This window comes from Amblyraja radiata, chromosome 7 (genome assembly GCF_010909765.2).
Source record: "Amblyraja radiata isolate CabotCenter1 chromosome 7, sAmbRad1.1.pri, whole genome shotgun sequence".
NCBI lineage: Eukaryota > Metazoa > Chordata > Chondrichthyes > Rajiformes > Rajidae > Amblyraja > Amblyraja radiata.
In genome coordinates this window covers 31,232,099-31,259,918 of record NC_045962.1, presented here as the reverse complement: position 1 = coordinate 31,259,918, position 27,820 = coordinate 31,232,099, and the positions used below count along the sequence as shown (strand labels likewise).

General features: G+C 43.0%; 1 protein-coding gene across 8 annotated transcripts in view; it reads right to left on the bottom strand.

The window, feature by feature from the left end:
- Nucleotides 1–20,636: 20,636 nt before the first annotated feature.
- Nucleotides 20,637–27,820, bottom strand: part of mylk (myosin light chain kinase) — a 246,343-nt gene continuing 239,159 nt past the window's right edge. For all 8 annotated transcript variants that reach the window (XM_033024039.1, XM_033024038.1, XM_033024037.1 and 5 more), the window contains 2 exons: nt 25,531–25,662; nt 20,637–23,939 (listed from right to left, as the gene is read on the bottom strand). In XM_033024039.1, coding sequence (XP_032879930.1) covers nt 23,719–23,939; nt 25,531–25,662 — 353 coding nt within the window. In that variant the 3' untranslated portion in view covers nt 20,637–23,718. The remainder of the gene's footprint in view (nt 23,940–25,530; nt 25,663–27,820) is intronic.

Here is a 27,820-nt window from a genome sequence, read left to right as displayed (position 1 = left end):
AGGCTCATCTTCTATTTACAACATTACTGAGGAACACAAAGTGCTGGAGTAACTCAGCAGTTCAGGCTGCACCTCTGGAGAACACGGATAGGTAATGTTTCGGGTTGAAAAAAACTGAAAGACCATGTTCTCTAGAGATGCTGCCTGACCCGGTGTGTTATGCCCAGCACGTTGTGTCTATCAAGGAGCCTGAAGAGGGGTCTCAACACAAAACGTCACCTGTCCATGTTCTCCAGAGATGTTGCCTGACCTGTTGAGTTACTCCAGCACTTTGTGTCCTTTTGTGTAAACCAGCATCTGCAGTTCCATTGTGTCTACAACAATACTGAAGGAGTCCATTTGGATCCAAATGGGAGCAATCTCTTTACTTCACTGGATCCTATTCCCTCAGGATCACAAATTCTTGAATATCAAAAAAACAGCAGATGGTGTTTATGTGTGATGGAGGGAACATTCTGATTGAGGTCTGCCAGTCAGAAAGCCTCAGAAGCCAGTTGCAGAGGGAGGTCTCAAATGCTAAACCCAATGAAAATCCCCGTGATCTGCCCCACACATAATCCTGCACTACCAACATACTGCACCAATAATCAGGCAGTAGAGCCTATGTGACCCATCACTTTCCTTTCTGTTTATTACACAGCATCCCTAATCCATTTACAGCAATGGCTTGCCACAAAAGCTGCTTTCTTTCCCTTTATCTATTTTAAAAAAATGTGAATTATAAATTTCTATTTATTTATTTATTTAAAAAATTACATTTAAATCACAACAGCTACTTGGGCAGGTACATGGATTGGAAACGCTTAGAGGTATATAGACTAAATCCAGGCAATGGGACGAGCTTAGATGGGATATCTTGGTTAACATGGACAAGTTGGGCTGAAGGGCCTGTTGCTGTGCTGTATCACATTACCTATCCATGTTCTATTACTCCATATCGGCTTTGTATTTCCTGATGACTGACACTGTCCAGGGTCTCCTATGCTACAAGGCAGCGCTGTCCTGGTATCTGGGTATATTAGCTTCATCATGAAAGTGGCCCACTTGTCGAGAGTCAAGAGTCAAGAATGTCTAATTGTCACATGTACCAATAATGGAACAATAGATGTCTTACTTTCAGTAGCATAACAGGCCTGTATGCATGGTACTCATAGATACCATAGTATGAGTGTAGTTATGGTAAATACATATGCTATGCACGGTGGTGCAGCAGTAGAACGCCAGAGACCCGGGTTCAATCCTGACTTTGGGTGCTGTCTGTTCATAGTTTGTACGTTCTTCCCGTGACCTGCGTGGGTTTTCTCCGGGAGCTCCAGTTTCCTCCCACACTCCAAAGACATACAGGTTTGTCAGTTAATTGGCTTGGTAAAATTGTAAATTGTTCCCAGTGTGTGTAGGATAGTGTTTGTGTGCAGGAATTGCTGGTTGGTGCGGACTGGGTGGGCTGAAGAGCCTGTTTCCGTGCTGTATCCCTAATCTAAACTAGAAACCCCAATACAAGTGCAAAAGCCCCGTGGTCCCTATCTAATTCCTCTGGGGCTGTATGGATAGGCAGATTCCCTCCAACCTGGTGCCAGACACAGCCGGCTGAGATATGGTGCATCTCTCCCTGACATGCTTTCCTCTAAACGTACCCATTCATTACTCACTGACTCATCCCTGACATGGTGTATCTGGTGTCTGGTGCAAGCCCATCATTCCCCTTGTCTTCCTATCTCCCGCAGCACCTTCACTTGCAGCATCTCCTCACGGTCCTCCTGCCCCAAGTCACACAGACCTGTTGAGAAGGAAACATGAAGGAAGGGGGCTCTCTGAGTACTAGAGGATGAACAAAACTCACTTAGTTTCGTTTAGTACAGTGAAAATCTTTGTTAGTTTAGTTTAGAGATGCAGCGCGGAAACAGGCCCTTTGGCCCACCGAGTCCGCGCCGACCAGCGACCCCCACACACTAACACAATCCTACAAATGCTAGGGCCAATTTACAATTATACCAAGCCAATTAGCCTACAAACCTGTACGTCTTTGGAGTGTGGAAAGGAGAATACCTGAGGCGTACAGACACGTACCCATAGTCTGGATCGATCCCGGGTCTCTGGCGCTGTAAAGCAGCAACTCTGCCACCCACGTTTACAGTATTTGTTGCTTGCTAACCAGTCAGCGGAAAGACTATACTGTACATATTTACAATCCATCCATCCGCAGTGTACAGATACAGGATGAAGGGATAATGTTTAGTGCAAGATAAAGTCCGATTAAAGATAGTCCGAGGGTCTCCAATGAGGTAGATTGTAGCTCAGGCCGCTCTCTAGTGGGTGATAGGATGGTTCAATTGCTTTATAACAGCTGGGAAGAAACAGTCCCCGAATCTGGAGGTGTGCATTTTCAAACTTCTATACACCTTGCCTGATGGGAGAGGGGCGGAGAGGGAATGTCCTGGGTGAAACAGATCCTTGATTATGTTGGTGGCCTTACCGAGGCAAAATGTGAGAGTAATAATAGCCTCACTCAAACTTCATCTAAAAAATATAATTTGCAGTGGCGAATAGAATATAATTTATATACACAGTTTAAAAAAATGTTTGAAAATATATTTGCCAAGATTATCAGATATATAATTGAAGAGTTACATAAATATCCCACTGCCAACTGTTTAAAATATAAGCACCACCGCCTAAACAACAGTAGCAAGCAGAGACAGGTTGTATAAATACCAACTGTTAATGCATTGAATGCATTTCTACACTATAATGTCTAAAATTGGCCTGAGAATTAATGAACATGCTAACTGTTCCATCAAGGAACTGCAGATGCTGGACTCTTGAGCAAAGGACAATGCTGGAGGAACTCAGCTGGTTAGGCAGCATCTGGAGGCATCGTTTTGGGTCAGGTCCCTTTTTTTGGTGAGCTGATGACACATTCCCATTTTTGTTTTGCAACACCCAGTACATCATCTTAACAGCAACTGGCATGTTGCTTTGGGTATTCTCTCTATCCCGACAATATGGTATTGAGCACAGAAGTTGTGGGGTCACGTTGCAGTTATACAAGATGTTAGTGAGGCCACATTCAGAAGTATTGTGTTCCGTTTTGTTCACCATGTTATAGGAAAGATGTTGTCAAGCTGGAAAAGGTGTTGAGAAGATTTACGAGGATGTTGCCAGGAGTTGAGGGCCTGAGCTATAAGGAGCAATTGAGCAGGCTTGGAGTTTATTCATTGGAGGGCAGGAGAATGATGGGTAAATGCACAGAGTTTTTTGCCCAGAGTAGAGGAATCGAGAATCAGAGCACATAGGTTAAGGTGACGGGAGAAAGTATAATAGGAGCGTGAGGGGTAACTTTTTTCACACAAAAGATGGTAGTTTACGGAATGAGCTGCCGGAGGAGGTAGTTGAGGCAGGGACTATTGCAGTGTTTAAAACATATTTATTCAGGTACATGGATAGGATAGGTTTAAAAGGATATGGGCCAAACGCAGGGAGGTGGGACTATTGTAGATGGGGTATGTTGGTCAGTGTGGGCAAGTGGGGCCGATGGGCCTGTTTCCACGCTGTATGACTGTATGAATCCATGACTTTAAAAGGAACGATTGATCCAATGTTTTGTCCTAAGAACGCAGCATTCAATATTTGAGAAGCAACATAAAGTGTGTTCCTGCCTCAACTTGTATCAAGCAGCTGAAGCAATCCATACAGGCTGTTAACTAGAAATCACATAGTTCTAGTTGCTTGGTTATGCCTGACATATTCTTTTTGAGTATTTCCATTTCTCCAGCAGAAATCCCAGCGAGTTTCAGTGCACGGTTATGATACCAATTTAAATATTAACACTTTCCCAGCAGTCACTAAAGGCATCAACTGAAGGAAACTATGTTCTTGAAGGGAAACTCCAATTCATTCTTTGTCAATAAATATAATTCCAAATGATAAATTATCAATTTTGTTTCCATGGATATGGAAGAGCAAAGTAATCAGATCAGATGTAGATTAATAGAAAGATCAAATGAGAACTTACCGTTTGAAGTTTGATCTTTATTTTATGAGAAGTTGGAGTAAGGGGCTACGTGAAGAACCCGCCAGCCCGCATGCGCGTCAATCTTCAAAAAAAACTGTATGAAACCACAGACCACTAGCACCAAATTAAACTATAGAAAGATTAATAATGCTTGACTTACCGAATGATCTTTATGAGATTCAGGGTTGGGAGTGGAGGGCACGTAGTCTCTCATTCCAACTTCTCATAAAATAAAGATCAAAATTCAAATGGTAAGTTCTCGTTTAATCTTTTTATTTTATATCGAAGTCTCGTGAGAGACTGTGTGAAGCCTTCGAAGCTCTGTGGTTTCATGCAGTAAACCAATCTGTATGTGAAAACACTAAATAGATAAATCATAAATGGTAGAAAAGACATGGGCCATTAACAACATGATTCTAACTTTACATACATGTACATCGCCCTTAATTGGACCACAGTCCCAATTGCCTTTGGGTTAAACAATAGCTCATGCAACACAGTTCAGAATTCTATCTGCAACCGTCCAGACATGTTTAACGAAATGTTATAACTTGTGAAAGTGCGCTTATCTGAGCCTCCTGCTGTTGCAAGAAAGTGATCAAAGGGGAATATCCATTCTATTGGCTGCTGACGAGCCAGCCGCCCTGGTAGAGTGAGACTTGAAATGATTTGTATTCACTCCTGCTTTCAGCTGCTTACACTCTATCCATCTTGAAATAGTCTGCACCAACAATCTCTTTTAAACTATTATATAACCATGAAAAAACTTTTATTTAATCGCACAGGTTCTTAGTAACCTCAGTGTATCTTTATACATAATAAACACCCCCCAATCTCTGATCTGGTGGATATGCTGTCAACTCCAACTTGTACCCAACCGTAGGTAGACAAAAGTGCTGGAGAAACTCAGCGGGTGCAGCAGCATCTATGGAGCAAAGGAAATAGGCAACATTTTCGGCCGGAACCCTTCTTCTGACCCAACCATGCCTGTTTTGCTTTATGTTAATTCACATAAAATGCTAGCCTCATGTCAGATATGACCGAGAGATCCAGACAGAGATTGTGTAAAGACTGTGCTCTTCGTGCTGAAATCAATGTCATAAGCATGACTAACTTAAGAGTAACATTTGGGATACAGCTGATGATATTCTGCATAAAAATTTATACTGATTACACATTCCACACTACTTTGTATCTAGGCTTTAGAGTGTTCATATAAAAGACACCTTCCATAAATCTAGTCAACAGTGAGTGAGAGCCAATCATTTATTGTCCCACTATAATACTAGATACGACGAGAAAGCAGTACGAGCATGGTTAATTGTGCTATAACATAATCGCTTTTCTTAAACCCAAACTGAAAGAAAAACACAAATCTCTGCTACTTCTGTTTAAAAGTAGCTCACATGTGTCTCTTCACAAAACTTTCCATACAACCATGCAGTGATAGATGCACGAGAGATAGGTTGAACTAGCCACCGCTCGTGTCTTCGAGCAAATATAGGAGCTTCTTTTACCGGACTTATTTACAATGGAAGCCATGGTTGAGTAGGTCAATTTGGCACTACTATAATTCATGTTGCCTCGTCTTGAATGATCTTAGGAGGCATCTACTGATAAATACCCTGAGTCTTATCTGTGGGTTGGGTCCGAGACATATCTGCAGAGTTTAAGACAAAACCTAAATATGTAATAAATAATGCTGACTCCAGTATGGACTTTCCTGGATGAATAACAAACCCTAGATATTCTAGGAGTGCCTTGGTTGCTGAAACAGTTAACTCTCTGACACCTGATCTCTTCCCTACAATAAGCATGTCCTCTATAAACTCCATGACAAAATGTCCTTTAGATCTGAGTAGGGCAACATTGACTTTAGAATCTTTGTAAATAGCCTAGAGTTGAATACAACCCCTTAGGTGGAGCCTAAAATGTCCACAACTGACCTTGCCAGATAAACCTCAGATGTATCCTGTGACTCTCGTGTATTGATATGGAAAAGTATGCATCTTCGAGATCGATTGAGGCCCTAAAGCAATCCTCTGTAATCAGCTATTTTGCTGAATGAAAATTATCCATCTTAAAATGGTTATTCCAAGCACATGTTTAGACTAGACAAATCCTAGAATGATTTGGCATCCTCCACTTTTCTTCAACCTTGAGAAGATATTAGAAATATACCCCTCTTCTTCATGGGCAGGATGCTCATCCTTTTGTGAAATTTCTCTTTCAACTTGGATAGCCATAGTTTCCTCTTTAGACCGTATGTACAGTATTCTAGGCTTCTCTTGCCGCAGAGGAAATTGATCAGCCAGAAACTGAATCTATAACCGTTTATGAATTGTAAAATGGAAAGATCGGAGGTTATCTCTCCCCACCTGTTGTTGAACCGTCTCAACCTATCTCCGACTTGAATATCGTCAGCACATCTCATGCGACTGATGGAATAATATTTGCATACCTCAACGGCCTCCACCTCATTGTCGCTTTGCTGTCTGTGACGAGACAGACGGTGGCTGTAGATGTGATCAAGGCAGTTTCTAAGAAAGCACTTGCTATAAAAACCACCAAGGCTGCCAAAAAAATAAATGACAAAAGGTGATTATCACCCCTCGCCACCAATAACCAGCAACCCCCAAGACTGACACCACCAAAAATGGCCTTAGGCGGATGATCAATAGAGTCAACTGACCCTAGACTTTGCTCTGTCCCCTTGGCTCAGGCATCGTGGCCAGCTGGGGAACGATACTGAGTATGTGGAGTGCGCTGCCTCCGTGGTGAGCGCTGAAAACCTGCGAATAAAAAGGCCTCAGGCTTGGTTTTAATTGTGTAGGCCTGGTGCTCCAACCAACCTCAGTGTAGCGGTATCTGCCACTAGTTTGGTAGGGATGATATGCATGCAGTTAAACGGGAGTCTTACCCACAAAGGGTGTCTTTACCACACCCAACGTAGCCTTGAATTCCTCTTGCAAGTCTTTTACTTGCTAGCCCAAGTCTTCTCCAAAGAGATACTTGCAGACTGGACATACTAGCCTTGCACAAAATTAGCATATATTGGGTTGATCTCAGGCCTATACCATCCTAGCACAATTGAGTTTAAACTGTGCATTACACAAAAGTGCTAAGGCATCTACTGCAATTCAAACAGCTGAGTTCCCTCCACCGACCTTGCAAATGCCATAATTCTTCTTTGAGAATTCTCTGAATTTGCTGGAGTTTAAAGCCTTTTGACTTTGTTTTACCTTTCAGATAGCCCCAAATAGTAGCATTAACCCACGGACCTCCAGTGTCTGGCAGAAATCAGGACTAGCATACTATCCAGCAGTGTCCTGCATGATCTTCTCAATCAACTGATGATAAGTCAAGTAACCAATCCTATTGCCAGTTCTTCTTCTATCGTTTCTCATATCCCCGAAGGGATGACAAATTTAGTCACAAGTGCCAGCAGATCCTTATAAGACTTGAGTTGAAGCATATCATCCACTTGATGTGGGAATTTGAGTTCACTGTCAACTACCTCACTGTCAGAGTCTCCACGAATAATCCTCAAAACACCCCTCCTCAGCGTGGGAGATATCATAATGCAACCCTGAACCAGGTATTGCTGCCGCAGACCTCTAACTGTCTCGGTCGCCAGTGGCACAACACATTCCCTTCGATTAGCCTCTCAATCAGTATTTCCAGTATTAAGAGCCTACAGATGATATCCTCAATGAATGTTGAGGCAGTACCTTCCTGCCCAATAATGTCCTTTTGGACATTTTGACGTTTTGGCCTTGGCCTACCCTGAACTAGTGTCGCCAAACTGCTCCCTTAAGGAGCTTTTGCTTTTTATTATTTATTTATTTATTTCTAAAACACAAAGCCTGCAAGTCAGGTAAAAATGCTACATACCAGTTCGGCCTTTACTGGTTTACCTATCCCTGAGAGGATGGCAAATGCTGTTCCGGCGTGCTGGCAACTCTCATTAGCCGAGCTGAAAGAATTTAGCATGTGTTGAGGGATTCCTCAAACTCCCTGCCTCTGAGGAGGAGATATCCTCAAATATCTGAGTTTAACTGCCTCTATCAATGAAATGCACCTTCATCACTCTTGTGGGCAGCCTGATAACCTCAAGCATAGATGTTGAGACAGTGCTTCCCTGGCCAATATGATCCATTTGGACAGCCAGTTTCAAGTTGGTCTACCCGGCACCAGTGAAAGGTACTAGACAGACTATGCTGCCAGTGTGTCCGAGCCCGGGTCGCCAGGCTGCTCCATTTCAGAGCTTTCACGGAGGTTAGTAAGCAGGCCTTACCTGCCAGCGTCTCCGAGCCCGAGTCGACCTCCTTATCGGAGCTTCAGTGTAGTCCCTTTTGCAGGCCGTGCCTGTTCCCATCTTTGGCCCCACGCTTGCCAAACTGCTCCCTTTCGGAGCTTTAAACGGACATTGCTGTGCAGGTCGCGCTTGCCAGCATCTCCAAGCCTGGTTCGACAGGCTGCTCCTTCGGGGCCTTGGCAGAGCTTACTGTACAGGTCGCGCCGGCCAGTTTATTGGGCTCTGGTGAGACCACATCTGGAGTATTGTGTACAGTTTTGGTCTCCTAATTTGAGGAAGAACATCCTTGTGATTGTGGCAGTGCAGCGTAGGTTCACGAGATTGATCCCTGGGATGGCGGGACTGTCATATGAGGAAAGATTGAAAAGACTCAGCTTGTATTCACTGGAGTTTAGAAGGATGAGGGGGATCTTATAGAAACATATAAAATTATAAAAGGACTGGACAAGCTAGATGCAGGAAAAATGTTCCCAATGTTGGGCGAGTCCAGAACCAGGGGCCTCAGTCTTAGAACAAAGGGGAGGTCATTTAAGACTGAGGTGAGAAAAAACGTTTTCACCCAGAGAATTGTGAGTTTGTGGAATTCCCTGCCACAGAGGGCAGTGGAGGCCAACTCACTGGATGGATTTAAGAGAGAGTTAGATAGAGCTCTAGGGGCTAGTGGAGTCAAAGGATATGGGGAGAAGGCAGGCACGGGTTATTGATAGGGGACGATCAGCCATGATCACAATGAATGGCGGTGCAGGCTCGAAGGGCCTCTTCCTGCATCTATTTTCTATGTTTCTATGTTTCTAATGCCACTGTGTCAAAAATATTATACACCTTGGCGGAGCGAGGCTGAGGCCCCCTAGATCTCGAGGCCCTAGACTTCAGCCTACGAAGCATATACGTAAATCCGGTTCTGAATACAGTGTGGAAACAAGCCCTTCGGCCCAACTTGCCCACACCGACCAACTTGTCCCAGCTACACTAGTCCCACCTGCCTGCGCTTGGTCCATATCCCTCCAAACCTGTCCTATCCATGTACCGGTCTAACTGTTTCTTCAATGTTGGGATAGTCCCAGCCTCAACTACCTCATCTGGCAGCTTGTTCCACACACCCACCACCCTTTGTGTGAAAAAGTTACCCCTCAGATTCCTATTAAATCTTTTCCCCTTCACCTTAAACCTATGTCCTCTGGTCCTCGATTCACCTACTCTGGGCAAGAGACTCTGCATCTAACCAATCTATTCCTCTCATGATTTTATACACCTCAACATGATCACTCCTCCTCCTGTGCTCCAAGGAATGGAGTCCCAGCATACTCAACCTCTCCCTATAACTCAGACCCTCTCGCGCTAGTAACATCCTTGCAAATCTTCTCTCTACCCTTTCCAGCTTGGCAACATAGTGCCCAGAACTGACACAATACTCTAAATGAGGCCTTACCAACTGTATAAGCATCAATCTTGCAAACGTATCCAGACTGGAGAAAGGTTATTTTTGATACTGAGCTATGGATACAAACGTGCATCCAATATGGTACTCAACATAAAATGATAAAATGATAAGACAGAGGAGCAGAATGAGGCCATTAGGCCTATTGAGTCTGCTCCGCCATTCGATTGTAGCTGAACTAATCTTCACTCTCAACACCATTCTCCGGCCTTCTCCCCATAACCTTTAACACGCCAGGCTTTAAGTACAAAGAGGAGCGATGAATGATTGCTGGGTTCCTCTCCGAACACCCACGCTGCTCATTGAATTACACAATTAAAAACGGCTCCATATTTTTTCTCAAAGCCAGCTTTTCTCCCATTGCTCTCTACTGTAATGTTAACATATAGAGATTCCAAAATCCGAAAGCTGTATTTCGATGTCATCTTCTGTCCATTTTCTACGTGTTTTCTCCCCGTGCATCAATTCCTACTCACAAATATTTTGGCCGTGGTCACTGTCAGCATTTGCGAAGGATGAATACCAGAATGATTGACTATACAACTGAAAAAATTAATATTTGAAAATTCTGGCGGCAACTTTTGCATTAAAACAGGTCAAAATTTAAGATTGTTAATGCTAAGAAATGATGTCACTTTTCCCCTTTTACCACCAAGAGGTCATGTTTAATTAATAATCTTGAAGTCCACTAGCTTTCTCTTGCATAGCTGAACAGACTGGGGGTTTTTTTCAGTAAAGTGCTGATCAGAAATTTGATAGGTTCATAAGTTCTAGGAGTAGAATTAGGCTATTCGGCCCATCAAGTCTACTCCGCCATTCAATCATGGGTAATCTATCTTTCCCTCTCAACCCCAGTCTCCTGCCTTCTCCCCATAACCCCTGACACCCACACTAATCAAGAATCTGTCAATCTCTGCCTAAAAAATATCCGTTCGCTGGGGTGGGAGATTGCAACCTTCACGTGGTCCGCACTGTTTCGACAAATGCAATCAACCTGGCGTGCTCAATCAAATAAGATCAAATAGAACAAGTTGTCCTACAACTTTAGGCTGTGCACGCCTTACGCAAGAAGAAGGAGAAGAAGATCCATTCACTTGACCTCCACAGCCGTCTGTGGTCATGGATTTCACAGATTCCCTAACCTCTGACTAACGTACTTTTATCCTGCGGTTATGACCTCTGGCCTTAGATTCTCCCACAAGTGGAAACATCCTCACCATATTCACTCTATCCAGGCCTTAATTGACATTATACCTCATGTTTTGCCAGTTAAGTTTATTTTAGAGATACAGCTTGGAGACTTGGAGACAAGCCCTTTGGCCCACTATGTCCATGCTAGTGTTGCCAACTTTCTCACTCCCAAATAAGGGACAAAAGGTCAAAATACGGGGCAAATTCCCGACGGCAATTCGTTGACTGACTCGGCCGTGGCTGGGTGAATGATGAGTTGGCCCGGGTGCTGGACTGCACACAAAGCCCAGCCGGCAGCCAGCTGAGGAGTTTTGGCCCACGCGATGTCGTGCGCAAAGTCCGGCACCCCATCCAACTCATGAACCGACGATCGGCCATGAGAAGGAGGTGTGGTGGTGTCAGCAGTAAGCGAAGGTCCGAACGTCAGACAGCTGGCCGGGCTGCCGACCGACGGGGCCACGGGCGAGGTGCTGCTGCTGTACTCCATGGGCTGCACTATGTCGGGACGGGTGAGGCAGGGCCGGATGCAGCGCTCCGACCCGACAGTCCCCTCGACCCGAGTTACAGCAGTCAAATACTGGACAAGGGCGGTCCTGTAAGGGACAAACCAATTTAACCCAAAATACGGGATGTCCCGGATAATATGGGACAGTTGGCAACACTAGTCCACGCCCCCCAGCGATCTGCACACTCCCTACACTCTAGGGGCAATTTGATAAGTTTAATTAATCTGCAAACCCTCACGTCTTTTATGGCATGTGGGAGGAAACCGGAGCACCCGGAGGAAACGCATAGTCACAAGGTGAACGTGCAGACTCCACAGAGACAGCACCTGACGTCAGGATCGAACCTGGGTTTTGACACTGTGAGGCAATGGCTCTACCTGCAGCATCAGTGTGCCACCCTTATAAACTTATATAACTATGTTTAGAAGCTGATTAATTATTATATTTTCTATTCAAAGCATTCTGTGCTACTATTTGTACTCTTGAAATTACAACATTATTTGTGTGTCTGATATTTAAAATTCCTTTATCTTTCTGCAAGCTTTGCTTTCTGCTGCAGTTCCATATACCACTGGCAGAATGAGAAGGCACCTTGTTGTTTGTCCTCGACCCATGGCTCGATAAACAACCTGGGAGAAAAAAGACACAGTGCCGGAGTAACTCAGCGGGTCAGGCAGCATCTGTGGAGAACGTGGATGGAGGTCTTTTCAGGTTGGGTCCCTTCTCCAGACTGAAGTTAGTGGAGGGGAGAGTGGAGAGAACTGGAGGAGAGGAGGATCTGTACAAAGCCTGGTGTGTGATAGGTGGATACAGGTGAAGGTGGGTAGAGATAGGCAGATGGTTGGACAACAGCCAGAGATGAAAAGACAAAGCGTGTGAAACCAGAGGAAGGAAAATGGGTGGAAGAGGACAGGGAGGGGAGAAATGGGTGCAAGTGTAGGTGGGGCACATGGAAGGTGGGGATGGGGTGGAGGGGGAACAGAGAAAAAGTAGCTTAGTGGTTAGTAGTTACCTAAAATTGGAGAATTAAATGTTCAGTGTTGAGTTATTCCGGCACTTTGTGTCTTTTTTTGTAAGTCATCGTAGGTCGCCGCCCCCCCAGCCCCCCCAGCCCCCCAACGCCCAAACCCTCCCCACCCTCTTCACCAGCACCTCACCAGCACCTGCACCCCCGCCCAAACCCCCCGCCCCGCCCCGCCCGCCTCGCTACCATCAAACACACACACATGGGACTGAACTGGATGGAACACGCTGTCATCACAGGTGTTCCACGGCACTTGTCACTTTGCTTGTAACAGCACACTTGTTATGTGGTATATGTTATATGTGGGGATTGTTTTATGTGGGTTATGTGGTATCTATGGGGTACATATTTATTATGTGTTATATGTGGGGATTGTTTTATGTGGGTTATGTGTAAGTGGGGAACCATGCACAACTGGACAGGCACTTAAGCATTTCACTACTGGTTATACCTGTATAATTGAGTATGTGACCAATAAATCTGAATTGAATTGAATTCCAGTTCCTTGTGTGTGAATCTTGGTTTGACTTGGCTCCTTGTCTTTGTCGGGGCTGTATCGGTAGGATTGGTACTTTTTTAGTCATAGAGTTATAGAGTGTGGAAATGGGCCTTTCGGCCCAACATGTCCCATCTATACTAGTCCCACCGGCTTGCATTTGACCCTATCCCTCCAAACCTGTCCTATCCATGTACCTGTCCAAATGTTTCTTAAACATTATGATAGTCCCTGCCTCAACTACCTCCTCCAGCAGCTCGTTCCACACACCCACCACCCTTTGCGTGATAAAGTTACCCCTCAGATTCCTAATAGATCTTTCCCACCTCACCTTAAACCTATGCCTTCTGGTTCTTGGTTACATTGCTTTGAAAAAAAGCTCTGAATTGTACTTGACCTAGAAGTGTTCCTGCAAAGCAAACATGTTTTGACACTGATATGGAAATGTTATTGCTGGTCTCAAGGATAAGCTAGGCTGTGAAAAGCTATGAGCTGTGATTCTAGTCAGTCTCACGATCCTGATCTTGTGTCCTTCAACCAAAGACTGAAACACACTGGGAGAAATATAAATATTGTGACTGTGCAATAATTATGGCCTTTTCTCTGTCGCAAGAGCAGGCTGTAGCCTAAAGAATATGGATGAAACTCATTCAGAGAAACAACTTACCACGAGAAACATTTCATAAAAGTATTGCCTATTGAAAGCTAAAATTCCTCTTGATGGTTAATTTGATTTTATTAAGTGGACGAGTTGGGGAAATAGTTAAATTCTTGCTATGAGTGGTATTGATTGGAGTTACAGTGGGAACCATTAGTGCACCAGCTTATGATGAGGAAAGTTGTGCAGAACATATTGCTACTTGTAGCCTGTGTGTGTCGAGCCAAACAGAGCTGATCTGTAATCATCAGCCTCTGAGGACGGAGAGAAGTGTGTGTTGCCAAAACAATGCGTTTTCAGTTCCTTACTAACGTTCCTAACTGGAGTTAAACACGGATGTGGGAAGAGGCACTGAGCGCTCTCAATTTTGAATAGATTTACATTTCAAGTAGGAATATCATCAAAAGAACAACAAGGTGAACAAACTGTGTTTGCACGGTACTTTGCTTACAATTGAATGAAAAAAGAACCAGGAATATTTTGTTTAGTTTTGAGATGGAATAAAGCCCTAGTCTGCCCACCTCAAGTCCTGGCAACTTCCTCGTAATTCTTCTCTGCCTTCTCTCCAGCTTATTGATATAATTTCCCATTGGGTGACCAAAACTGAACACAATTCTCCAAATACAGCCTCACCAACGTCTTGTGCAACTGTAACGTACCGTCCCAACTTCTGTTCTCAATACCCTAACTAACGAAGGCAAATATGCCAAAAGTCTTCTTTATCACCTTACAGTATCTACCCGTAATGGCACTCTCATGAAACCATGTACCTGTACTCATCCATTCCACTACTCTAAAAAAACTCCACAGGGGCCTACCAGTTTTTAGGAGATACAAGGAAGTGCAGATGAAGGTTTACAAGAAAGGCATAAAGTGCTGGAGTAATTCAGCAGGTTAGACAGCATCTCTGGAGAACATGGATAGGTGAGGTTTCGGGTCAGGACCCTTTTTCAGACTGTTTGTGGTGGTGGGTGGGGGGAGGGATGAGAAAGCTGGAAGAGATGTAGGGGGCTGGATAAAGTCTGGCAAGTGATAGGTGGATACAGGTGAAATGGGTTTATGATAGGTAGATGGTTGGAAAAAGGCCAATGGTGAAAAGACAAAAACGTGTGAGATAAGGATACAAGAGGTACAAAATGTGAAACCAGAGGAAGGAATATAATGGATGGGGAGGGAGATGGGGAGAATTAGGTGTGAGTCCAGGTAGGGCACAGGGATGTGAGGGGGAAAGGAGTGGAAAAAAATGGGTTGTTTACAGGTTATCTAAAATTGGATATTCGATGTTCATACTGATGAACAGTTTTTGTTTTATTTATTTTTTAAATTCTGCGTAAAGTTTATATTTGACATTTTTGAGGCCCTCTTGCTTCTAGAAATAGTTCAGGAATAAACCTGCTCTCAAGGTTTCCCAGTGGAGCCTCACTGGGATTTGAGATAAAGTCCGGAAGTTTCCAAAGGGCCGCGGGCGGTAGAAGCTCTGGAGGAGCCGCGGCCTTACCCCGGCAGGGGTCTCGGCTCTCCCGCCATGGAGCCGCCTGGAGTGGGATCCTTGTCCTCTGCTAGAACACGAGGACCAGGAACCGGAGAGGAGGGTGAAGGGAGTCGGCGATGGTGCCGAGCGTTAGACAAAGGGCCGGCGTCTTGCCTACCACATCCTCGGTTGGTTGTGGGAGATGCCCTGGGGCATGAAGGCTGAAGGCGGCCGGGCGAGGCGAGGGACTCCAGTTCGCGGAACAATCCGGATGGAGGCGACAGCCGCAACGAACCTTTATGGGACTTTGAAAATGGCGCCAAAACCTGATGACTTGGACTCAGTGGGCTGTTTCTATGCATTCTGTACTTAATCGGGGATTGTACTCATGTATGGCAATAATCTTAAGGGCCTGTACCACTTGGGCGTCATTTGTCTGTCATTTACGCGACATCATTTACGCGTCACGACGCACGAGGCGTGCATCGTGACGTGCATGTGATGCGCGCATAGCGTGCATTACTGGCGCATGGTGCGTGGTGACATAGGCAGTGATGCGCGATCGCGCGCAGCGCCCCAGGATTTTGGGATTCACAAAATCTTCGCGCGCCACCTGCGTGACTCGCAAATGACGCCCAAGTGGGACAGGCCCGTTACTGATCTGTCCGCAAACAAAAGAATTTCACTGTACATTGGTACACGTGAAAATAAAGAACCATTGAACCATTGAAGTGCTATGGCGACCTCTGGTGGAGTGTAGCTGCATTGAAATAGTTTGGATCAATGTCGCCTAGGGTGGTTGATAACTGTGAATCTTTCAGAGGAGTTAGCGGGTACCTGACTCTGCTCTCTTTTCTGTTCACATTCTCCTCTCAATCAGGCAACACTGTGGAAGTGGACGTACAAGGAACTGCAGATGCTGGAACCTTGAGCAAAGTACAAAGTGCTGGAGGATTTCAGCAGGCCAGGCAGCATCTGTGGGGGGAAAATGGACAGACAACGTTTCAGGATTACAAAAGTTATGAAAATAATTGTGAGCTATTTTAGAAAAGAAGACACTAAGTGCTGGAGTAATTCAGCAGGTCAGGCAGCATCAGGAGTACAGTTCCTTGTTACTCATGTGACCTTTTTTAGTTTAGTTTGGAGACTTCCTCTTCTCCCCTCTCCCATCAGGCAGGAGGTACAGAAGTGTGAAAACACACACCACCAGATTCCAAGACAATTTCTTCCCAGCTGTTATCAGGCAACTGACCACATCCCATCATCAACTAGAGAGCGATCCTGTCCTACCATCTACCACATGGGAGACTCTTGGACTATCTTTAATCGGACCTTACTTGACTTTATCTTGCACTAAATGTTATTCCCTTTATCCAGTATCTGTACACTGTGGACAGCTTGATTGTAATGATGTCTTGTCTTTCCGCTGACTGGATAGCAGGCAATAAAAAACCCTTTCACTGTACTTCACGTGACAGTAAACTAAACTATTTGCATGCTCTCCCTGTGACCATGTGTTTTTTTCTCAGTGGTCTGGTTTCTTCTCACACTCCGAAAATGTACAGGTTTGTAGGTTAATTGGCTTTGGTAAGTTGTAAAATTGTCATTAGTGTTTGATGGTTAGTGTATAGAGCGATCGCTGGTCTGCACGAACTCGGTGGGCTGGAGGGCCTGTTTCTATGCTGGATCTATAAAATCTAAAACTAACCCAAACCAAACTGTTTGCACATTCTCCCTGTGACCGTGTGGGTTTTCTCCAGATGTTCCTATTTCCTTCCACACTTCAAAAATGCACAGGTTTGTAGCTTAATTGGCTTCAGTAAGTTGTAGAAGTGTCCCTAGAGTGTAGGTTGGTGCACGAGGTGATCGCTGGTCTGCGCGGACTCGGTGGGCTGATGGGCCTGTTTCTGCGCTGTATCTCCAAAATCTAAAAAAAACTCGAAACTAAACTAAACTAAACTGAACTGAACCAAACTAAACTGCAGGGTCCAAGGGCTAGTCATTACCCTCTTGCCCCTGTGGAAAGGTGCAGCAGTTTGTAATCTCACCTGTTTCCTGTCTGGTGCAAATAGTGAAAAAGGCAGTGTGAGCAACTCCCCTCCCACGCTTCACGAGAACCTAATTTGTGTTTTAAAGGGGACAGCGCCAGCTCTTGGTTCCCTCACCACCCGAATGTCTGACTTGCACCCTTGTTTTGCAACAGTGAGGAGGGGGGGTGTGGGGTCTGATCCAGGCCCAAGCAAACTTACCCAAGGATGTTCAAACCAGCTGAGTCCCTGGTACATTCCAGCCAATGCGAGGAAGAGAGAGCAGGTAGGCAGTTTTATCCAAGAGTTGGTTCTGTGGTAAGTGTGTGTCTCATGAGTTTGCCACAGTTTGCACAGCTCACTGAAGGCCTCTGGTGGTCAAAGTTAGGTACTCCAGCTCTCCTCCAAAGTTAGTCCAAAGAACTGTGATAAAACCAAGACTACAATATGACTGAACATTTTGTCCTCCTTTAGAGTCAAACAGCTTGGAAACAGGCCCTTCAGCCCAATTTACTCACACCGACCAACATGTCCCATCTACACCAATCCCACCTGCCTGCGATTGTTCCATACTCCTCTAAACCTGTCCAAATGTTTCTTAAACATAGCAATACTACCTATCTCAACCACCTCCTCCATACACTCTCCATTTTTGTGTGAAAAAGTTACCCCTCGGGTTCCTATTAAATCTTTTCCCCTTCACCTTAAACCTATGTCATCTGGTTCTCGATTTCCCTACCTCCCTGACCAAGGCCCTTCTCCTCCGATTGCTCAGTTAGGCCGGGTGGTCAACTCTATGAAGAGTCCTGGTGGTTCCAAATTTCTTCCATTTAAGACCACTGTGCTCTTCGGGACCTGCAATGCTGCAGAAATTGTTTTATACACTTTCCCAGATCTGTGTCACGACACAATCCTGTCTCGGAGGTCTACAGACAATTCCTTCATCTTCAAGGCTTGGTTTTTGCTCTGACATGCATTATCAACGGTGGGACCTTATATAGGCAGGTGTGTGCCTTTCCAAATCATGTCCAATCAATTTAATTTACCACTGGTAGACTCCAATCAAGTTGTAGAAACATCTCAAGGATAATCAATGGAAACAGGATGAACCTAAGCTCAATTTTGAGCGTCATAGTAAAGGGTCTGAATACTTATGTAATGTGATATTTCAGTTATTTCTTTTTAAATACTTTGCAAAAACTTCTAAACACCTGTTTTCGCTTCTTCATTCTGGGGTATTGTGTGTAGATTGATGATTAAAAAATGAATTTAATCAATTTTAAAATAAGGCTGTAACGTAACAAAATGTAGAAAAGGTGAAGGGGTCTGAATACTTTTTGAATGCACTGTAGATGATTGAGATTTGGTTTGTTGTCAAATACTCTCTTTAACTCCCACATGTGTGCAGTAGGACGCACATAGGGTTAGGCCACATATTGACTAGTTGCTTCACTGCTTGGTTCAGCAGCTCAAGTGAAATTAAGTAGATCACAGATAGTGGTGGATACTGCCCACTCCAGCACAAAATGTAAAAGTGATGGCAACATTCATATGAATGGGATTGCCAAAGCTTCATAAAAAAGGTCAGCAAAGTTATCAAAATATTTTATATTTAAGTAATGTTAGCAATTAATGGTCTATAAAAATGGTATTGTGATCCTTTCCACATAATAGAATCCCAATTTAAAATGACCATTGAAATATATTAATGTATTCGTGCATGTGTGATCTATGTAAAAAGACTTTCACAGTGAAAGTATCAGTGAACCATGGAAGAATGAGATTATCCAGCAGTTCTTCTAATGTCCTGATTTTATCTTGTTTTCTGACCAGTTATCAGAGATAATGCTGTTGTCCATTATTGCCAGAGTGTGCAACAGGAGTCTAGTATAGTTTTGTGATACAGCATGGAAACAGACCCCTTCGGCCCACCAAGTCCACACCGACTAACGATCACCTGTTCACACTAGTTCATTATCCCACTTTCTTATCCTCTCCCTACACACCAGGGGTAATTTACAGAGGCCAATTAACCGACAAACCCACAAGTCTTTGGGATGTGGGGGGAAACCGGAGCACTGGAGGAAACCCACGTACTTACGGATATTTCCAGTTTCACTTCACTTCCAGAAGCAGGAATCCAAGACCAGGTGTCGTTTTCCAATCATGATGCAACTGACGGTAGAGTCCTACAGCATGGAAACAGGCCCTTCAACCCAACTTGCCCATGCCGATCAAGATGCCCCATCAACACTAGTCCCACCTGCCCGTGTTTGACCATACCCCTCTAAACATTTCCCATCCATGTACCCATCCAAATGTCTTTTAAATGCTGGTGTTTAAATGATCTACTTGAACTTGAAGGGCACAAGTTGGCACTGGAAACGTGGTGACTCTTTGTGTACTGCCTCAGTGAAGTCAACTATTCTTACACAATAATTGTGGCACTCTTGGTCTTGTATATGGTTGTGCTGATGTATTGTATGGTTTTACTTAATTATATGCAACAATAAATAATTTCACTGCATCCAGGTACATACTGTATGACAATAAAGTACCATTGAACCATGTGTGATTGAATTGCCAAAAAAAGACACAAAGTGCTGGAGTAACTCAGCCGGTCAGGCAGCATCTCTGACTAACATGGATATATCACCTAAACCTGTCTTCCATTTTTACGTTCTCATATTTCTTTTTTTTTTAAATGCATAGGAAATTTTCAACAATAGACAGTATGTGCAGGAGTAGGCCATTTGGCCCTTTGAGCCAGCACCGCCATTCACTGTGATCATGGCTGATCACCCACAATCAGTACCCTGTTCCTGCCTTCTTCCCCATATACCTTGACTCCACTATATTTAAGAGCTCTATCTAACTCTCTCTTTAAAGCATCCAGAGAATCGGCCTCCATTGCCTTCTGAGACAGAGAATTCCAGATTCACAACTCTCTGGGCGAAAAAGGTTTTCCTCATCTCAGTTCTAAATGCCCTACCACTTATTCTTAAACTGTGGACCCTGGTTCTGGACTCCCCCAACATCGGGAACATGTTTCCTGCCTCTGGCTTGTCCAATCCCTTAATAATCTTATGTTTCAATAAGATCCCTTCTAATCCTTCTAAATTCAAGTGTATACAAGCCCAGTCGCTCCATTCTTTCATCATTTGACAGTGCCGCCATCCCCGGAATTAACCTTGTGAACCTACACTGCACTCCCTCTATAGCAAGAATGTCCTTCCTCAAATCTGGAGACCAAAACTGCACACAATACTCCAGGTGTGATCTCACTAGGGCCCTGTACAACTGTAGAAGGACCTCTTTGCTCCTATACTCAACTCCTCTTGTTATGAAGGCCAACATGCCATTAGCTTTCTTCACTGCCTGCTGTATCTGCATGCTTACTTTGAATTAACTTACCACACCATGAAAATGTGTAAAAGACGGACCTAGCGCATATATCGCCAACTTCTTTCGAGCCAATCATAACAAACATCAAAATGTCATTCACTTTTTAATAATTGTTTTACAAATTACAAACATTTGGTAGCTGTTAGCATCGTAAACATTGTAACATTGTCTATACCGACTTTATTGGTTATTAATGTAAAATGTATTTATCAAATTCAAAATATGTTTCAGTTTTAGTTTATGGTTAAAACAATTAATTTCTTGTCCTTAACTGAATTTATTTTACGATGATGAAATGGCACATACATCTTAAAATCCATAATAGCATTTATTAAACCGTATGACAGCAATGGGAAGTAAGAGTTTCAATACTATTATTCATTTGTTCAAATCTGAAGCTTGTTTGTGAAAGGTTTGGAGAAGTATTCTGAAAACTATTGTAGCCAAATCTAAAACAAAGGACTTGTAATCAACAATTATAAATACCTATTTTTTGATTTGTAATATTTAAGTTTGCAATGTTGTGAAATCCGAGTGTATCAGATCGGATGAAATGTGATCAAATATTAATTCAGACTAAAAAAAGACCCAAAGTGCTGGAGTAACTTAGATCAGGCAGCTTCTCTGGAGAACATGGATAGGTGATGCATGTTCTCCAGAGATGGTGCCTATCCCATTACGTTACTCAAGGACTTTGTGTCTTTTTTGTAAACCAGCATCTGCAGTTCCATGTATCTTATTCAGACTAAAATGTTTACGATAAAAACTGGTTAAAGTAGAGAGACACAGTCTGATCCTACAGTTGTGTAATTGCATATAGTTTAATTGTGCATCATGGAATATTTCTATATATTATATCCACCTTTGCCTCGCATTGTAAAGTGCATGCTTTTGCTTAAGTCTAATAACTAGAGGCAGGAGAGGGCATTCGGCCCTTTAATCCTGCTTCACCATTCAATATGATCATGGCTGTTCATCCAAATGTATCTGTGTCCTGCTCCCACATTTTGCCCATATCTCTTTAGACAGTGAAGACACTATATCTAATTCCTTCTTGAATATGCTCTCTTAAGGTGTGAAGTTAATGAAAACAGTAGAACCATGGTGAAATGTAAATATATATATATTGCTTTTTATAAACATATTAAGACTTTTCAAAGAATATGAGATAAGGTGGCTTGCTCTTTGAAGTCATAGCTAAAGACCACTCGTGTGTGCCGAAAGAACCGAGAGGTCTGCATTGGTTGAAAAGTGTTTGTGTGCGTGTGTGTCCCTGATAAAGCAGAAAATAAAAATAGCAGGGATGTAATGCTGAGGCTTTATAGGGCATTGCTCAGACTGCATTTGGAGTATTGTGAGCAGTAATGGGCCTCATATCTGAGGAAGGATGTGCTGCCATTGAAGAGGGCCCAGAGGAGGTTTACAAAAATGATCCTGGGGGTGATTGGGTTAGCATATGAGGAGCGTTTGATGGTACTGGGCCTGTACTCGCTGGTGTTTAGAGGATGAGGATAGGGTCTCATTGAAACTTACTGAATCAGTGGATAGAGTGGATGTGGAGAGGATGTTTCCACAAGTAGGAGAGTCTGCGCTGACCAGCAATCACCATGTACACAAACCTACACACACTAGTGACAATGATACAACTTACATAAAAACCACATTGGGGTAAAGTTTCTTCCATTAAAAAGAGCTACTCCTGTACCAAATGTTGCTGAAGTCTTAACTTATAACAGGCACAAGAGACAACATAATGAGGACTCTCTCTGATATAAAGTGCTAGAGTAACTCAGCGGGTCAGGCAACAGGGACAGTTTCTTCCAGGCTGTTATCAGGCAACTAAACCACCAGCTTCGAAAATTAGAAAGAAAATTTGAAATGTGACCAAATTGTCACTAAACAATTAAGCCAGATGGGAGATGGTCATGGCATGGTTTATTAATCTGTGCTAATTATCAGACAAGCTCCATGCCAAGGGTAAAGCTTCAAGAGACAGAGGGCATCTCAGTTTAATAGTATTTCTCTTCTGTGGTCCCAATAAAAGCCTCATTATATTTACGACAGACCCACACCCATTTGAAATGAGTTAGATCATAATGGATTGGAAGGATATGGATCACGTGCAGGCAGAGCAGATTAGTTTGGCCGAGCATCATGATTGGCATGGGCCAAACGGCCACTTCCTGTGCTGTTCTCTGCACTATGTTCTCTTAAGCAGAATTTGATTATTGAGTACTTTACAATAATATGGTTTGTGATGTCTTATGGCATTATCTTTGCATTTAATTCATAATAATCTATTTGATTTTCAGGCCTTATTGCTTTCTATTAAAAATATGCCTTGCCACCAATATTTGGAATAATTTTCGGCTAGATTTTGAAACAGCAGGATTTACTAACCAAAGTCACCTTCCTGTATTCTTTACATCCTTTGTCTTTTATTATATAATAATGCGGGCTGCATTTCCGTGCTTTTTTGCGGCATCAACAGAAATTCTGGTGTTCACTTCCCTTGTGTGGTGTGACCAGTAAATGCACGAACTCTATCATTGTCCACAAACCATAAACTAAAGTGACACATAAAACGCATTGTGAAAGACATTAAACACACGTGAAAGGAGCAGTGTCATGTAAACAGGATTGTGTTTAAAATATCTCTTAGATCACAGAAAGCTTCGAGTAGGTGGATGAAATTCGTTAACTAGGGAGTCACCAATTGGCTTCTCCAACATCTGTACATGCAACTGGGGATGACCAAAGAACTGTGTCAAAGCACAAAAAAGGCTTGATGGCAGATTTTGGATACCAGCTTCAAAGAATTTCTAAATTTCTCTGAGAAAGTTAGTGATTATTGCAGTTAATTGGTAAATGATGGCAAAACGGAACCACGGGTATATCGTATATACTATAGTATATATAGCTGTGGTATTCAGATTGGCATATATCTGTCACTAAGTGATCATGTGGGTTCTAATCTTACGTTTCTGGGTATGACTGCAATATTCCACATTGATTTCTTATATCAATAAACTATTTCCATGCCTTGGGAATTAACGATGAATTTTGCTTGTCAAACCCTTATGCTCCTTTAAATAGTCTTTAATAGTGTAGCATTTAACATTAGACAACAAGCACGAGCAACACCTTTTTCTAAACTCTGATGGAGTGTTGCTCATTTATCTCCCTCTATTGTTTGCACACTGAGTTCAGCTGTCCAGGTTGAATCTCCTAAGCTGTTGATGGCTTTGCAAGTAAATTTGCCGACGTCACACGAAGATACCTCAGAAATGAGCAAGGAGCAGTTCCCATCTTCATCGTACTCAATCTGGTAGTGATGAGATTCTTTCATGGGCTGCTCATCCTTAAACCAGATGACTTCAGGGTCAGGGTAACCTGTGAAAAACACGCAGTCGTCAAGTTGTGAACCATGCTCGATATACACCTTATACAAGCCTGTCCATTAAGACACAAAGTGCTGGTGTAACTCAGCGGGTCAGGCAGCATCTGTGGAGAACAAGGATAGGTGATGTTCCGGGTTCAGAGTTTAGGGTGAGAGTTCAGAGTTTAGAGATATAGCATGGATACAGGCTGTACCATCGCCCCACCGAGTCCACAGGTTCAGAAGCAGCTTCTTCCCTACAACCATCAGGCTATTAAACACTACAACCTCCAAATAAGCTCTGAACCACATAGACTTGGGGGCATTATTTTTATCTTTCCACTATATTTGTTTTTTTTTTCATTTGTTTATCTACCAAACTTTCTTTTGTTGTTTATTATGGGTTTTAATGATTTAAAATCATTTTACAGAGTAGTATGATTACATATCTGTATTGCTGCTACAAGTGTGGGAGGCACAGTGGCGCAGCGGTAGAGTTGCTGCCTTACAGCGCCAGAGACCTGGGTTTGATCCTGACCATGGATGCTTTTCTGTCCCCGTGACCTTATGGGTTCACTCCATGTGCTCCGCTTTCCTCCCGCGCTCCAATGAAGTACAGGGTGAGATTTAATGGCTTTGGTAAAATTATCCTTAGTGTTGAAGGATCGTGTAAGTGTAAGGGGATTGTTGGTATACGCTGACTCGGTGGGCCAAATGGTGCTGTATTTCTAAACTAAACTAAGTAAGAATTTCTTTGTTCCTTTTTGGGACATATGACAATAAAACACCCTTGACTTGACTATTGATAACTTAAAGCAACAAAAATAAATCTAAAACAATAGCCCCTTGCAACTATTCTTCTTTAAAATTAATTGGGAATATCGCCTCAAGCCGGACTAATGGGAATGGATCTTTCAAGCAGATTTCCCAGCTTAAATATTTGAGGATTTCTGCAAAACTCCAGAATGCCCACCCGAAACATTGCCTGTCCATTTTCCCAGCACTGTTTGCCTCAAGATTCCAGCATCTGCAGTTCCTTCAGTCTTCACAAAATAGCAACTTGCTGGCCATGATACAGGGAAATACTTCTGGGATCCCTTTGCACAAATTTAAGGCAGCACAGCGGTGGAGTTGCTGCCTCACAGCGCCAGAGACCTGAATTCGATCCTGGCTATGGGTGCTGTCTGTACGGAATTTGTGCATTCTCCCTGTGACCATGTGGGTTTCCTCCAGGTGCTCCTGTTCCCTCCCACACTCCAAAGATGTACAGGATTGTAGGTTTAGTAAATTGGCTTTAGTAAAATTGTAAATTGTCCCTCGTGTGGAGGATAGTTCAAGAGTACGGGGTGATCGCTGGTCGGAGTGGGCTCAGTGTTCTGAAGGGCCTATTTCGCACTGCATCTCTAAAGTCTAAAGTAAAGTAACGGAAGAAAGGAGGGATTGAACACCATACGGGACTTCGACAATGCAAAAGAAACTTCCAATAAAAATACATTTTCAACAGCAATGATAATCAAAACTTTATAGATTGACACAAACTTCTAGGAGAATAATTCTTAATAAAAGATGCTGCAAAGTAACCAGAAGCAGCATCTGTGAATTTACCCTCGATCTTGCAATCAAACCGCGCTGCACTGTTTTCTATAACTTCAACGTCTTCAAAGGTCTTGGAGAAATATGGTTTAAAGTTTTGCTTTTCTTCAGAAACTTCTTCAAGAAGCACACTGGTGTCAACGGCTGAGATAAGGAAATATAAAAACAATTAAATTAAATGTCCATTTTTGGTAGCCATAAAAAACCATGACATCTGTCCATATTGGGTAAAAGCCAAGTGTTACAATGGTTGGGACATGTCTATATTAGTTGAAAGGACTTTACTAATGAAACTATATTATTGGTCCATATTTCCTGAAAGGAAATGGTCAAGTTCCATTTTCTAAGCTAAACAAGTTTCTTCCCAGTTGTTATCAGGCAACTGAACCGTCCTATCAACAACGAGAGAGCAGTCCTGAACAAGTATCTACCTCATTGGAGACCCTCGGAATATATTGAATCGGACTTTATCTTGCACTAAACGTTATTCACTTTATCATGCATGTGTACACTGGGGACTCCTCAATTGTAATCGTGTATAGTCTTTCCGCTGACTGGTAAGTACGCAACAAAAAAGCTTTTCACTGTACCTCGGTGCACATGACAATAAATTAAACTAAGCAAAGTTTATTGCTTTATCCATTGGCATGGTTGTGAATTTTTATCAAGTGTTTTTGGTGAATGCTACGAGGCTCACAAACTGAATCTCCAAATGGTGCATCAATGGGACCTGCATAAAGGTGGTGGGCACACTTGTAGTGCAAAGATACCTCTTCAACCGATGTATGACCACTTAAATAAACTGAAAATGGTGTAGCAATGAATTAGAGGGGTTAATACTTTTATCACAATCAATTTTATGGAGTGGAGTATCCTTTATTGTCATTCAGACCTTTCGGTCTGAACGAAATTTCGTTGCCTTGCAGTCATACATATAATAAAATAACAAAACACACAATTAAACGCTACAATGCAAGATGTACTTGCAACATGTGACAGAATTTCTCTCGTCTGCTCGTGTTAGCAAAAAAGTCAGTACCTGTCCACTTATTAATCAGATGGTAAAAAACAAAAAGTCATGAATATTCATTGGCTAAATTGTAATTACAGTACATAGTGGGATTACTTTATTGATTATAAAGTAAAATAAAATAATTAGATATTTGTATCAATAACATAATGACAAAATATGCAAAAGTTGCAAATTACTTAAGATTAAATATATAATATCAAGCACATAAGCTGACAAAGCTGTGTTGTGGATTGAACAGATACATATTTCATCATCAGTTTGTCAAAAGTGAAATACAGGGTAATCTGGATATGTCAGATCTGGGTTGTGCTCTAAGTGAAATCTTATGGTTTCCATAAGACGTATTAAGCATCCTTCAACATAGCAATGTCATCAGAGGATCATGTCACACTTTCTTGTAAATTGTTGGCCTACCTGCAACTTCTCCAAGCCTTCACCTGCAACCTGTACAACATCTCCTCAGTCTCTTCAAATAATGGGATAGCAAACAGCATTAGGCCGCAGAGCCATCGAGCTGTACAGCACAGAAATAGGCCCTTCAGCCCACCTTATCCATGCTGACCAAGTTAGCATATTGGGCTAGTCTCATTTGCCTGCATTTGGCCCACATCTCTCCAAACGCTTCCTATCCATATTTCTATCCAACTATTTCCACTTGTATAGCTTTCTCTAGCAGCTCATACCAGATATGAAAAGGTTCTTTGAATGAAAAGGTTCCCCTAATTCCATCCAAAGAGCTTTTTTTAAACTATGTGTAAGATGTACATAAAATGAAGGTGAAGTGAGATAATGCAAATGGTGTCGTGTGGAGTGAAGAAAATCAAACTATTGGGGGATGCAAGGACCTGCAGATGCTGGTTTACAAAAAAGACACAAAGTACTGGAGTAACACAGTGGATGAGCAGCAAATCTGTGGAGGTAAAAGGGATTGCTGACATTTTGGGTCGAAACCCTGCATCAGGACAGAGAGTGTGGAGGGCAGATAATCAGTATAAAGAGGTGAGGGGAGGGGTGAGGCAGGGCTGGCGGGTGATAGGTAGAACCAAGGAGGAGTGTGAATGGGGGCAGATGGAACTAGTTGTGGAGGGGGAAAGGGGTGCCTCACAGCGCCAGAGACCCAGGTTCGATCCTGACTTTGGGTGCTCTCTATACAGAGTTTGCACTCTCTCTCGGTGACCATGTGGGTTTTCTCCAGGTGCTACGGTTTCCTCCCATATTGCAAAGACGTGCAGGTTTGTAGGTTAATTGCTTCTGTAAATTATATCCTAA